At 46.9% G+C, this 14,321-nt stretch overlaps 1 protein-coding gene across 1 annotated transcript in view; it reads left to right on the top strand.

Moving 5' to 3' along the window:
• The window catches only part of Tmem248 (transmembrane protein 248), a 29,808-nt gene extending 22,515 nt beyond the window's left edge, over positions 1-7,293 (top strand). The window contains exons 4-7 of the mRNA XM_048329635.1: positions 2,311-2,461; positions 4,757-4,940; positions 6,456-6,599; positions 7,098-7,293. Of these exons, the coding sequence (XP_048185592.1) occupies positions 2,311-2,461; positions 4,757-4,940; positions 6,456-6,599; positions 7,098-7,118 (500 nt within the window). The 3' untranslated portion in view covers positions 7,119-7,293. The remainder of the gene's footprint in view (positions 1-2,310; positions 2,462-4,756; positions 4,941-6,455; positions 6,600-7,097) is intronic.
• Positions 7,294-14,321: the final 7,028 nt, after the last annotated feature.

Below are 14,321 nucleotides of genomic sequence, written 5' to 3'. Positions count from 1 at the left end.
GCCCAGAATTCAAGCCCCATGACTGACCAAAAAAAAAAAAAAAGATTTGTCATGACTGCATTAAATGTATGTAGATAATTGTAATGGTTTTAAAATCACTTGCTGTTGTAAGATATGCATATCTATAGTAAGATGTTAAAATTTAGGGTCAGGTATGGTGGACATGCCTGTCTGGAATCCTAGTGATTCAGGAGGCAGAGATTGGGAGGATCACAGTTGGAGGCCAGCTCAGGCAGAATGAGATCCTATCCAGAAAAATCCTGAGCAAAAGAGGCCTGGGGTGAGGTTCATGCAGTGGAGTGCCTGCCTGCAAGGGTGAGATAGGATTAGGATCACATAGCACATGCGTGTAGCAAAGTGAAGGAGCCTGGCCAAGGTACAGCTACCAGTGATGCACCCTGCATACTCCCGCCACTTCCTGCTGCCACGAGTAGGATGGGAGGCTGGTGTGCATACTGGAGGTCTTGCCTACATTGCCCTGGTAGGGATCTGGCGAGGTAGTGCCCATGTGGCACACTGGTGATTGAGAAGAGTGGGAGTGGAGGCAAGCCTGGGCAGTACAGTGAGACCTTGCCTCAAAAAACTTCAAAGCTGAAAACGGAAAGGGAGACCCACAGTGTGACGCTGAGCCGTGCTGTCTGTCCAGCAGATTGTGTGTTACAGTAAAAAGTGATCATGCAGTTCTGTGTTTTGTCACATGTGACACACAGCACACATGCAACACACACAACCATACATGTAACATAGCATATACAATACCTAAGAGCAATAAGCAGCATGTATGTAACATAATCATGTTCACCACACATACTATACATGTAACATACAGCAAACATGTAGCACAGACACATGACACACATGTAATAACATATATATACTTCTAATGCACATAGTACCTGCACCTAACAAACACAGCATTCACATGCAACACATATAGTATACATAGCATATGTACATAGCAAACAATACATGTAATATACACAAACATCCCACACATGTAACAAAACATAAACACTGCATATACAACACACATGGCACACATATAATGTGACACAGAGCACATGCAACATAGTGCACAAGTGCAGCACACATAGGAACACAGCACAAACCCATGCAGTAGATGACACAATAGATAATATGCACGCAACACATAGCATATAGAACACACACCTCGCATACACAGCTGTGAGCAAGTGGTAAGGAAGGTTCTAGGGGAGTCAGAGCTATTCTCCGGTTTTCCACTGGGGGTGGGCATTCATGTGGCTCCAGCACCCACTTTTTAAAAACCATATCTCTTATACTCCGGTTTATTCTTCTTTATATTCTTGCCAGTCCTGGGGCTTGAGCTCAGGGCCTGGGCACTGTCCCTGAGCCTCTTTGTACCCAAGGCTATTGGTCTGCCACTTGAGCCACAGCACCACTTCCAGCTTTTTCTGCTTATGTGTGCCTGAGGTATTGAACCCAAGACTTCATGCATGCTAGGCAAGCACTCTATACTCCGGTTTATTCTATTGGACTTTTCAGTACATTCTGCAAATGCTCTGCCATTTATCTGCTTGTCCCCTTGTTCTAAGGGCTGGACCCACCCTATGCACGCTAGGCTGGATCTCCCTTGCCTTGTGTTGTGATCAGCTCAGCAATGCTTTCTGCCAGGAGAGCTTGACAAGCTTTCAATCAGGTCTTGTCCCCTTGGGTTTGGGGACATAGAAGAGACACAAATAGCATGAGTTTCACATCTATTGGGCACTTAAAATAGTCCTGGCACAAAGGAAACTCTACATAAATGCTTGTTAAGTAATCCCCCGTAGACACCTAGCACCACTCTGACAGTGCTGAGCTGTGGTGGTACACAGTGATCAGAAGAGGCCTGGGAAAGCCACAGAGGCTTCCTCTGGCCTGGCCTGGAAGAACAGCCTTTATGCTTGAAATCCTTAAGGGAATTGTGGGTGCCTGTCCATCTCCTGTGGAAGGAGAGCCATACCCATGGTGATAGGATGTGGGAGGCTTCTGGGCTTCCATGTGATGTGGACCTCCTCTCTCCCTCTCTCTCCCCTTTCCTTTCCCTCCCTCCTTTCCCTCTCCCTCTCCCCCTTCCTCCCCTCCCCTCTCCTACTTTCCTTCTCTCTCTTCTCTCTCCTTTTCCCTCTCCCTCTCCCTTTCCTTCCCCCTCCTCCTCTTCCCCTCCCCCCCCCCCCCCCCCCACCGCTCTGAGTTGGGACCAGACTGCTGCTCAGAAGTCCCACAAAGGCAGGGTGAACAACCGAGAGTTTCACCTGCTTGCTCACTGAGTCCTGGTTTTCTCTCTTACAGGCAGGGAAGCCCATGAGGAGATAAACATAACCTTTACCCTGCCTGCAGCCTGGAGCTCTGACGACTGTGCCCTTCATGGCCACTGTGAGCAGGTGGTGTTCACAGCCTGCATGACGCTCACGGCTTCCCCTGGCGTCTTCCCAGTCACCGTGTAAGTCCTTCATGCACACAGTGGGTGTGTGAGGCAGGACAGGGCAGCCATGCTTGCTTTACTTTGTAGGACTGTCAAGATTGACCTGAATGGTTGTTGGTGGGAGTGCAAATTAGTACAACCACTTTGGAGAACAGTATGGAGGTTTCTCAAAAAGCTCAATATAGTCCTACTCTATGAGCCAGCCATACCACTCCTAGGCATCTATCCTAAACAGCAAAACCCAAGATATCAAAAGGACATTTGTACTTCCATGTTTATCGCGGCACAATTCACAATAGCCAAAATTTGGAAACAACCCAGATGCCCCTCCACAGATGAATGGATCCAAAAAATATGGTACTTATACACAATGGAATACTACATAGCGATTAGGAATGGTGAAATATTGTTATTCGCAGGGAAATGGTCAGAACTCGAACAAATAATGTTGAGTGAGACAAGCCTAGAACACAGAAAACAAAGGGGCATGATCTCCCTGATATATGACTGTTAACAAAGGGAGATAGAGAGACAGTAGAGACCAAGTCTGTGAACACTGTATATGTGCTTGATACATTGTATATTGCATATGGGTCTACCTGACCTAGACAAGGGATGGAAAAACAGGTTGTAAGATATCACAAGAAATGTACACACTGCCCTACTATGTAACTGCACCCTCTTTGCACAACACCTTGTAAAAAAAATTTTATGTTCAATTAATAATAAAAAAAATTAAAAAAAAAAAGATTGACCTGAATGGTGATTGAATTTTAAGGTACAAGTAGAATGTCTGCGAGAGGATACCTGAACATTAGTGTCTCAAAGGTGGCAAAGCATTGGGGCTGTGTCAGGAGTCTGAGGCAGCTTTTCCTACCAGATTAGAAAGAACCTGTCATGTAGAGAAGAATGAAGCACTGGTCCTCCAGCCAGAGTGGCCCTCAGCAGCCTAAAAGAAATGTTTTGTGCATTTCCACTAGTTGCAGTGTTAGGTTTTAAATCTAGAGTACATATTGAGCCTTATTTATTTTTGTTTGTACTGAGGCTTAAATTCAGGGCCTTGTGCTCTCACTTGGCTTTTTCTGATCAAGGTTGGCTCTCTACCACTTTTGCTATACCTCTCTACTTCTGTTTTTTTTTTTTTTTTGGTGGCTATTTGAAGATAAAGAGTCTCACCTTTCTTGCCCAGGATGGCTTCAAACCACGATCCTCAGATCTCAGTCTCCTGGATAGCTGGGATTACAGGCATGAGCCATTGGTGCTCTTCATATTGGGTTTTCTTTATGTCAGCTACTATTTCTCAATTTTGCTTCAGGTTTTTGAGAAGCAGTGAATGCTTTGCTTTAAGATGATCCTCTCAAGCTGATGGCTGATGCCTATAATCCTAGCCACTTAGGAGGCTGAGATCTAAGGATTGAGGTTCAAAGCCAGCCTGGGCAGGAAAGGCCGTGAGACTCTTATCTCCAATTATCCATCAGGAAACTGGAAATGGCTCTGTGGTTCAAGTGGTAGAGCACTAGCTTTGAGCTAAAGAGCTAAGGCACAGTGCCCAGGCCTGGAGTTCAAGCCCCATGACCACCACCAACAACAAAAAGATGATCCTCTCTCTTGCTCTCTTACTTTCTTCCATTTCTTTCTTTTGTTTACCATTTATTTGCTTATTTACTTTGAGATAGGTCCTCACTAGGCTGGCCTAGGTGCTTTAGGATTGTTCTACTCCAGCCTCCAGAATAGCAGTGTCTTTGGGGCACATCATCACACCCAGATAAGGATTTCTTTTCCTTTTTCTTCCCTTTCTCTATAAAAGAGTGGTTCTAGATAAATATGTAAATTACATACTAACCGCCTACTTAAAGGAATTCTATGGTGAATCTTTGTAAGATAAGAATTAACCTTAGGATTTGTCTTAGTGGGAAGTTTGTAAGACAGTATCAGACAAATTAAACTTGATTTGCTGTATTAAGACTTGTCATAGGAGTTTGGACACAAATTGATGATTTAGGCAGCTCAAGGAAATAGTTTTAAGAGGAGCAGGCCTTCTTTGCTTTTGTGTGAGAGGCCTTTGGTGGACTCAGAAGGAAGTATCTACACTTATTGTCCAGGATGTCGTACACCCCCTTTCTGTTATGTGCTTGTTAAGCAACAGCAGTCAACTCTGACTAAACACTCATTCCAAAGGACCACGATGTTGCTGGAAATATTTTGTCTCTTACTGTGGCTTGTCCTATGTAGTGTTTGGCATGGTGCATGGCAGGGGAGCTCAGGTCAGTGTCTTGGTCACAGAACATAACTCCCCCTTTCTTCCCTATGCAGCCAGCCCCCTCACTGTGTTCCTGACACATACAGCAACGCCACCCTCTGGTATAAGATCTTCACCACTGCCAGAGATGCCAATACAAAATATGCTCAAGACTACAACCCTTTCTGGTGTTACAAGGGAGCCATTGGGAAAGTCTACCATGCTTTAAATCCCAAGCTCACAGTGATTGTTCCAGATGTAAGTAAGAAAATTGTGTGTGTTTGTGTGAGATACCTGGGTGGAGGCCATGTTATATCCTTAGGTTAGCTTAGACTCTGCTAACTAGATTTCCAGCTGGGTTGGAGATTGGCCACTATTATAGCTAAGAGAAATCTTGTTCTTTTTTCTTTTCTTCTTCTTTTTTTTTTTTTTTTGGCCAGTCCTGGGCCTTGGACTCAGGGCCTGAGCACCTTCCCTGGCTTCTTCCCACTCAAGGCTAGCACTCTGCCACCTGAGCCACAGCGCCCCTTCTGGCCGTTTTCCATATATGTGGTGCTGGGGAATCGAACCGAGAGCTTCATGTATATGAGGCAAGCACTCTTGCCACTAGGCCATATTCCCAGCCCGGAGAAATCTTGTTCTTAATTTTATTTTATTCAGCAGTCATTATTTATTGAGCAACTGTTGTATTCGTAAGCCTTAGGGGCTCGAGTTCCATGTGTGGCTTACTGATATGTTCCTCCTTCATTGTTCATGGAAGGATGTGGGCTCAGGGTCACATGAGCAGTAAGGAATGCTGTTGGGGTTCAGAGGTAGGAGTCAGGGTGGAGGGTCTGAAGTACAAGCTGGAGGGGATCTGGCTAGACACCAAGTAAAATTTAACTCGGCCAAGGAATGGGGAAGGCCATACTGTCCCTCCACCTGGCAGGGATCCACTTTCAGGTTTCTGCCTAGTCTGCAGTCCCTGCATGATGTTTGTAGGCCCTTCCTTTCCTTCCTGCACGTGTAGTAGACTCCTTTTCCTTGGGCCTGGCTCTTTGCCTTTCTTGTGACTCAATTTTGGAAGTTGATAGACAGGGGCTTGCAGGTGTGTGCAATGGAAGTCATTCCTGATGTAGGGCAGAAGGCAGGTCCAGAAAGTCCATCTCCCTCAGTGGGCCAGCCTCTTACTGGGCCAGATAGCCATTGCCTGTGGTGGGCAAAAGCCTCTTAGGAAGACTGTTGTGTTGCCTGATGCTTCCAGTTGGTGTGTGTAATTGGCCAGAAGCGAAGTGAGGGCTGGTGTGAGGACCACCTGTGGGAGGAGGAAAGGAAAGGAGGTGTGTCTGAGGTCCCTTGCCATCACAGAGCCAGGGACTGATGGCCTGTAAAGCCACGCAGACAATGCAGGCTTTCAGCAGGGATGAACAGAAAGGGGAAAACACAGATGGAAGCAAGAGAGGAGTGCACAGGCAAGGGCATTCCTGAGATGGTGGTAGCACGCAGCTAAGAATGCTGACTCAGAAAGAGTGTGTGCCCAGAGAAGAGGTCTCTGGGGGTGGCACCAGGAGTGAGGGCTCAGGTAGCAGCCAGGGCAGAGGGAGTGGGTGGTCCGAGTGGCCATAGCTCCCAAGCATGGTGTCTGTGTTTAATGGGAGTCATGCAAGGGAGCCTTTCCATTCCAGATGGGGAGTGAAAGTTGATGCAAGTTTGCAATCCTGTCTTCAGGAATAGTGCTGAAACTGTTTAGTAACTCAGTGTAGATGTTTCTGGATTTTTCTCTTGTTTATTTAGGATGACCGCTCATTAATAAATTTGCATCTCATGCACACAAGTTACTTCCTCTTCGTGATGGTGATCACGATGTTCTGCTATGCTGTTATCAAAGGCAGGCCTAGCAAACTACGTCAGAGCAATCCTGAGTTCTGTCCTGAGAAGGTAAGCAGGGGCAGGGTGTGGCCTTGTGTCTTGGGGAGCCCCCAGCTAATGCTCCCCAAACTTATGTGAATAGCATCTTTCTTCTGCAGAAATGACTCCTGACTTTGCATTCCTTGGCCTGTTATGGTGTTGTGTTTTAACCAAGTCCCCACGTGTTCTTGGCTGCTACCTGCTCCTAACTGTGGCAGTTCTGAGTCACCCCTTGCCTGGATGGGCCTCCTGCAGGCCACTTCCATGACCCAAGAAGGCAGGCACAACTGCTAATGGGTCCCCATGGTCAGCCCTCCACGCAGCAGTCCACAGCGCAGCAGTCCACAGCACAGCTGCTGCTTTCACAAGATGTATAGGTTTGTGTTCGCTTCCCGCCTGAGAAGGGGTTCAGTGACTCTCTGCTGGCCCTGACATGGTCTCTAGTGTTGCTGGGGCCCCTGGGGTATCTGCAGGGCTGGTAGGCCTTGGCCTCCCTCTGTAATACATTGCTGTCTTGCTCTCTCTTAGGTGGCTTTGGCTGAAGCCTAAACACAGCCTCGTTTTCTGAGAGAGACTGAGAGAACCATAATCATTGCCTGCTGAACCCAGCCGGGACCTGGCCACTCTGAAAACATGACCTTGCAGTGTTGGTTATTCCAGCCAAAGACATTTCAAGTGCCTGTAACTGACTTGTACATACTTATAAAATCTATTTGGAAATCGGTCCAATGATGCACGTGCTTTGCACTGGGAGCCAGAGCCTCTGGCCTAACCCAGGCCTTTGCACGTGGGCGTTCGCATCCAGTGTGGAGAGGGGTGGCGGTCGCTGTGCACATGGTGTTCCTATCTAGTGTGGAGAGGGGTGGCGGGTCACTGTGCACATGGTGTTCCTATCCAGTGTGGAGAGGGGTGGCAGGTCATTGCACAAGGACGTTCGCATCTAGTGTGGAGAGTTATGGCAGGTCACTGTGCATGTGGGTGTTCCCATCAAGTGTGGAGAGGGGTGGCCGGTCACTGTGCACATGGTGTTCACATCTAGTGTGGAGAGGGGTGGCAGGTCACTGTGCACACGGGCATTCCCATCTAGTGTGGAGAGGGGTGGCAGGTCACTGTGCACACGGGCATTCCCATCTAGTGTGGAGAGGGGTGGCAGGTCACTGTGCACACGGGCATTCCCATCTAGTGTGGAGAGGGGTGGTGGTTGCTGTGCACACGGGCGTTCCCATCAAGTATGGAAAGGGGTGGCGGGTCACTGTGCACATGGTGTTTCCATGAAGTGTGGAGAGGGGTGGCAGGTCACTGTGCATACAGGCGTTCCCATCTAGTGTGGAGAGGGGTGGCAGGTCGCTGTGCACATGGCATTCGCATTAGTGTGGAGAGGGGTGGCGGGTTGCTGTGCACATGGTGTTGGTTTCCATCTAATACAGTCATTGTAGGTCCAGGGTCCTTGTTGCTGCTGGGAGGAGGGTGTTCAAGCTTCCTGTTTCCACTGGATATGCACTGGATAGGCCCCTTGGACCTGACCCTGCACTTCAGAGCCCCTTTCCATTCAGTGGATGTTACCTATCTGGCTTAATTGTAGTAAGAACAATACTTACTTGTTCTTTTTGCTTGCAAGGAAACATATCTTCAGTTTTTTTTAAAGAAAAAAATAAAATTATCACATTTGAATACTCCTTAGTTAGGACAGGTGTGTTTTTGTTATTGTTGTTGTTGTTGGTGGTGGTCATGGGGCTTGAACTTGGGCTTGGGCGCTATTCCTGAGCTCTTCAGCTCAAGGCTAGTGCTCTGCCACTTGAACCACAGCACCACTTTCGGTTTTCTGGTGGTTAATTGGAGATAAGAGTCTCATGGACTTTTAAAGCCCTGGCTGGCTTTGAACTGCGAACTTTTAAAGCCCAGGCTGGCTTTGAACCGCAATCCTCAGATCTCAGTCTCCTGAGTAGCTAGGATTACAGGCATGACTACCAGTGCCCAGCAGGCATCTGCTTTTATCCTGAGTAAAAAGTTAAGTATGTCACCTACTTGGTGAAGGTCTTAAGTTTCATTTTCCACATAGACTGTGAAGTTTGGTCTTGGTTCAACCAGCAGAGAATGCTGTATGGCCCCGTCCCTCTGGCGCCATCCCTCATCACAAGCAGCCCCCACACGTAGGGGAGCTTACAGGTTGACTCAGTGGCTGTTTTCCTTTGGAGAAAGTAGATGGCTTAGAAAGAATGGATGAAAGAATGACAGGCTTGGCAGAATAGTCATGAAAGGGTTTTCTTCTTTGAGGAGATGAGTTTTATTTATAAGTTTGCATTTATTTTTCATGCGGCCAGCACGGCACATGCTAGATATGTCTGCTATGACTGGGGTGCCTGTGGCATGATCAGGAGGGCTGTTCTGTCTGCCGGTGCCAAGGGAAGGGGAAGCGTTTTTGTTGCAGGCTCACCCTTGCCACCTACTCTTTCATACATTGTAGGAAAGTCATGGATCGTCTTTTCCAGTCCTTTCTTGTCCTTTGTATTCTTGTTTTCCTCAACAGCTCTTTGCCTTAATAACTCATTATGATTCTGGAGCTCCCAGCAGGACAGTGGGGGATTGTTGGCACCTCTCCACTTCATTGTGTGGTCTAGTTGAGTATTAATTCTGAAGTCTGAAATTTACTAGAACATTTTATCCCAAGCATTTTTGAGTTGAAAACAGTTGTGTCCTTTTATTGTTAAAGTAATACTATAGTTACTTGGTATGGGAGTTTTCCTTTTTTTCCTTTCAGGAGCAGTAATCATGACTGTCCAAAGTCTTGTTGTAGTTGTTTGAGTTGCATACATACTGCATGGCTAACTTGTTAGTTTTCTCGTTAGAGACTTGGAGAGCCTTTGGAAATGTCATTATCATCAGCACCATCAGATATTAGACTTACATTGTTACTGAATTAGGCTGTGCATTACGGTTCATGTCTGTAGTTCCGGTCACTCATGAGGCAGAGTTTAGGTTTGAGATCAGCCTGAGCAAAATGTTGGCAAGACACATGGTAGTGCACGTGTGTGACTTAAGCTATCTAAGAGGTATAGGCAGGATCACAGTCCATAGTTGGCCTGAGCAAAAGGCATGAGACCTTATCTGAAAAAGTGTCTACAGCCAGAAAGGACTGAGAGCTGGTTCAAGTGGTATATCACCTGCTCCCAAGTACAAAGCCTTGAATTCAAACTCAAGTATGGCAAAAAAAAAAAAAAATCCCAGTAAAGCAGAGTTCTAGGAATAGAGTAATGCAAAAGGAAAGAGTCCAATGAACAAATCCTGCTTTGCTGGTTTGCCCCACAAGGTCCATTGCTGTTCCTTAGTCCTGTGTGAACTGCAAGAATGGTTGGAGTAGGTGGGCCAGACACTGTTAGGCATGAGAGGAAGTGCCAAAAAGGCCTGACAGTATGCCTTGTTCTGAGGCCTGATCACACATATTGCAGGCGAATCTCTGAGGTCTTCAACAAATAGGTGTTTGAAGGGAAGCTGGGCTTCCTGGGGCAGGAGCTGGGGCCCCAGATCTGGTCCTGGTGGGCAGGGCCCTGTTTTTGCAGGTGGACCTCAGGGGTGGAAGAGTTCAAGACAGGCTTTTTTTTTTTTTTAACTAGAGATCCAGTAGAAAGTCAGTTAAAATGGTTCTTTCTGATCATATTGATCTCTTTCCTTTCTTTTTTGTTCCTCCTGTGACTTGAGTCAGTTTCAATTCTGAGTTTCCCATTGGGTGTCTGTGGTTCCTAGCCCTCCTGCAGGCACTATGGGGCTGCCAGAGCAGGTGGGTCCGTTTACCTGTCTTGCTGCATGATCTGCCCTGGCAGTCACCTCCCGGCTCATTTTATTGTGTTTGAAGTATGTGCTTTACAGAATAAAGTACCTGAATTTGCTTGCCATGTCTCTTGCCATGGAGTCCGGGGAGGTGCTTTCTAAGGGGAGAGCAGTGGGCAGATGAGGATGTTTTATTCAAGGCTGTGTCACTGGTCCCTGGGATGAGGAATGGGCAATGGTCCTGGTGAAGGGGCCATCAACAAGTGCTGCCTGTCTCAGCCAGAGAGCTTGCTGACCATCTTCACAGCCCTGGCATCCTTCCCTAGCATCGCCCCACCCCACAGAAAGGAAGAAGAAAGAGACCTGTGGGAGCATGGAATAGACAGACACGTGTTGATTATATACTCTTAATACACACCGAGCCTGTTACCTGCAACCTCCTCCTGGCCTGTGCTGCCATCTGCAGAGCCATGTGCCTTGGGCTGTCTGCCCTTGCCCTGCCCAGACCTGGACTGCTCACCATGGACTTCTCCTGTGAGAACACTTTGTGGAACAGCTTAATGTCTGGACTACTGGAGGTGGATTCTTATGGGTAAGTTACCTATTCCTCTACAGTCTAACTGGGAAATACAGTATGTTTAAAATGTGCAAAAAAGGGGCTGGGAATATGGCCTAGTGGCAATAGCACTTGCCTCCTACACATAAAATGTGCAAAAAATAGTTGTGCAGAATAGTTAGGTTTCATGCTCAAATATTGAGGGATTATGAGTCATGTTTCTGACAACTCATGCTGCCAATGTTCACATTCTGGGAGCAGACCACTCTGATGAGGGCCAGAGGATCCCCTCCCCAATTCCTAGCCTGTCCCCTGCACAGGGTTCTTGCTCTGGAAACAAGTTCTGGCATTCTTTCCCTGACTCAGTCTCCCAGTTGCCTCAGCATATCCCTTGTCCCCTCAGAACTGCTGCCATGCCCTGACCAGCCCTTGCTGTGATGAGCACCTGGTTTGCACAATTGGCCCACACTTCCACATTACATTTTGGTCTACAGAGGTTTTGCCTTCAGAAAGTGGCAGGTGGGGCTGGGAACATGGCCTAGTGGCAAGAGTGCTTGCCTCCTACACATGAAGCTCTAGGTTCGATTCCCCAGCACCACATATATGGAAAATGGCCAGAAGGGGCGCTGTGGCTCAGGTGGCAGAGTGCTGGCCTTGAGCGGGAAGAAGCCAGGGACAGTGCTCAGACCCTGAGTCCAAGGCCCAGGACTGGCCAAAAAAAGAAAGTGGCAGGTGGACAGCCATGCCCTGATGTCTCTGCAACTCAAGCCCAGGTCCCCCACCACAGCTAGTCCTCACATCTGCTCTTAGAGGCCAGGCCCATCCTCCTGTGTGCGCCCTTTTCCCATCTCATTCCCTGTGGTGACTTTATGTCAGAACACAAGAGCCTACCTTAAGTGTTTTCTGATTGTGCCAATTTTCACCACACTAGAGGAGATTCACAGATGGAACAGCGGAGAGGAGTTGGGCCCACATCACATCCTTTGCCTTTTGTAGTTTTTTCCTTTATTTCTTTTTTTTTGGCCAGTCCTGGGCCTTGGACTCAGGGCCTGAGCACCTTCCCTGGCTTCTTTTTGCTCAAGGCTAGCACTCTGCCACCTGAGACACAGCGCCCCTTCTGGCCGTTTTCCATATATGTGGTGCTGGGGAATCGAACTGAGAGCTTCATGTGTAGGAGGCAAGCGCTCTTGCCACTAGGCCATATTCCCAGCCTTCCTTTATTTCTTTTCACATATAATTTTTATCACTTTCAACTTAGCTACAAGTAATTGAGTATACTCCAAGCCCAACATTACATTCCAGCAGGACATTACCACTTCATTAGCAGATGAGCAAGATGGTTATCTTAACAGATTTGCACTCACAGAAAAATAATTTTTTTTTTTTTTTTTTTTGGCCAGTCCTGGGCCTTGGACTCAGGGCCTGAGCACTGTCCCTAGCTTCCTTTTTGCTCAAGGCTAGCACTCTGCCACTTGAGCCACAGCGCCACTTCTGGCCGTTTTCTGTATATGCGGTGCTGGGGAATCGAACCCAGGGCCTCATGTATATGAGGCAAGCTCTCTTGCCACTAGGCCACATCCCCAGCCCCAGAAAAATAATTTTTAAAAAAATATCTGCTCCAAACTAGAAAACTGAATTAAAATGATGTGGCAGTAGCAGGGTGTGGTGGTGTACCTGATTTCAGCTATGTGGGAGGCTGAAATCTGGGGGATTTGGGTTCCAGCCAAGTTGTGGCAAAAAGGCTCATGAGACTCCCCACCCACCCCTGGAAAAAGCTGGTATGGTGACACACATCTCACATTCTAAGCCATGGCAGGAAAGTGTGAATAAGAATGCAATTCAGGCTAGCCTTTACAAAAATAAAGCACAGAAAGGGTTGAAGATGTGGGTCAAGCGGTAGAGTGTCTGTCTAATAAGTCCAAAGACTTGAGTTCAAACCCCAGCACTACCACCAAAAAAAAAATATAGGCTTATGCCTATAGTTCTAGCTACTCAGGAGGCTGAGACCTGAGGATTGTGGTTCAAAGCCAGGCTAGGCAGGAAAGTATCTCCAGTTTTAATGACCAAAAAGCTGTAAATGGAGCTGTGGCTCCAGAGGTAAAGCACTAACCTGGAGCAGATAAAGCTCAGGGACAGTGTCTAGGGTCTAAATTCAAGCCCCAGGACCAGTACCAAAAAACCCTCCACTTTGTATTTTACTTATTGGATTTTCCAGGTGCAGTATTAGTTCCTGCTCTTTTCCCTTTTTGTCAAAACCCTAATCCAAAATTACAGGTTCCCAAGATACAAAGAAACAGCCTCACCCAATTAGTTTTAAAACATTTTTCCTGGTATTGCAGATTGAACTGGGGGATGCATGCTTTAGTGCAAAGTCTACATTTTGAATAAATTCTCTTTGAATTGCAGTAAGTTCTCCAGTATTTGAGTCACAGTTGATTTTTTTTTTGCGGGGTGGGGGCTGGGGGAGGTCCTGATGCTTGAACTCTTGGCCTAGGTGCTATCTCTGAGTTTCTTTTGCTCAAGGCTAGCGCTCTACCACTTTGAGCCACAGTGCCACTCCTGGTTAATTGGAGAGAAGAGTCTCAAAGACTTTCTGGCTTGGGCTAGGTCCTCAGATCTCAGCCTCCTGAGTAGCTAGGATTACAGTTGTGAGCCACCAGCACCTGGCCTAGTAAGCCATTCTTTTCTTGCCATATTTTGAAGTACCTGTAATCTACACTTTCTACTTCTGACATAACAAATTACACATGGCAGCCTAAAATCAGTCTTACGACCTGCCATCTTATCTGTTAGGGCTCTTTGGCAGGGTTCTTTTCCACTTCAGAGGCTCTAAAGATAATCCATTTCTGCCCCATCCAGGTTGTTGGCAGAATGCTGTTTTTTTTTTTTTGCCAGTTCTGGGCCTTGGACTCAGGGCCTGAGCACTGTCCCTGGCTTCTTTTTGCTCAAGGCTAGCACTCTGCCACTTGAGCCACAGCGCTACTTCTGGCCATTTTCTATATATGTGGTGCTGGGGAATTGAACCTAGGGCTTCATGTATACAAGGCAAGTGCTCTTGCCACTAGGCCATATTCCCAGCCCCTGCTGTTCCCTTTTAAGCCCCATTTCTGCTGGCTGTCAGTGCAGGGCCCTCAAGGCTGCCTGCATTCATTAGCTATATTTTCAACTCCACATGTGGTGGCTTGACTATCATCTTTAGATCTTCATTGACATACTGTTGGTGCTGCTTATTAATATAAGCGTATTGGGTTCAAGCTCTAGGAAGAAACAATATACTAGTGAAATCAAAGCTATGTAGTCACTAGTTCAAACTACTTCAGTGTTCATTTTCATGTTCTTTACACTCTACCACAAAAATCTTGGCTTTATAATTTCAGTTGAATCTGCTTAAAAATAGGACATTTCTAAGCACTTGCCTTGAGTGTATTTAA

This window comes from Perognathus longimembris, chromosome 1 (assembly GCF_023159225.1).
Source record: "Perognathus longimembris pacificus isolate PPM17 chromosome 1, ASM2315922v1, whole genome shotgun sequence".
NCBI lineage: Eukaryota > Metazoa > Chordata > Mammalia > Rodentia > Heteromyidae > Perognathus > Perognathus longimembris.
This window is presented reverse-complemented; position numbering and strand designations above follow the sequence as displayed.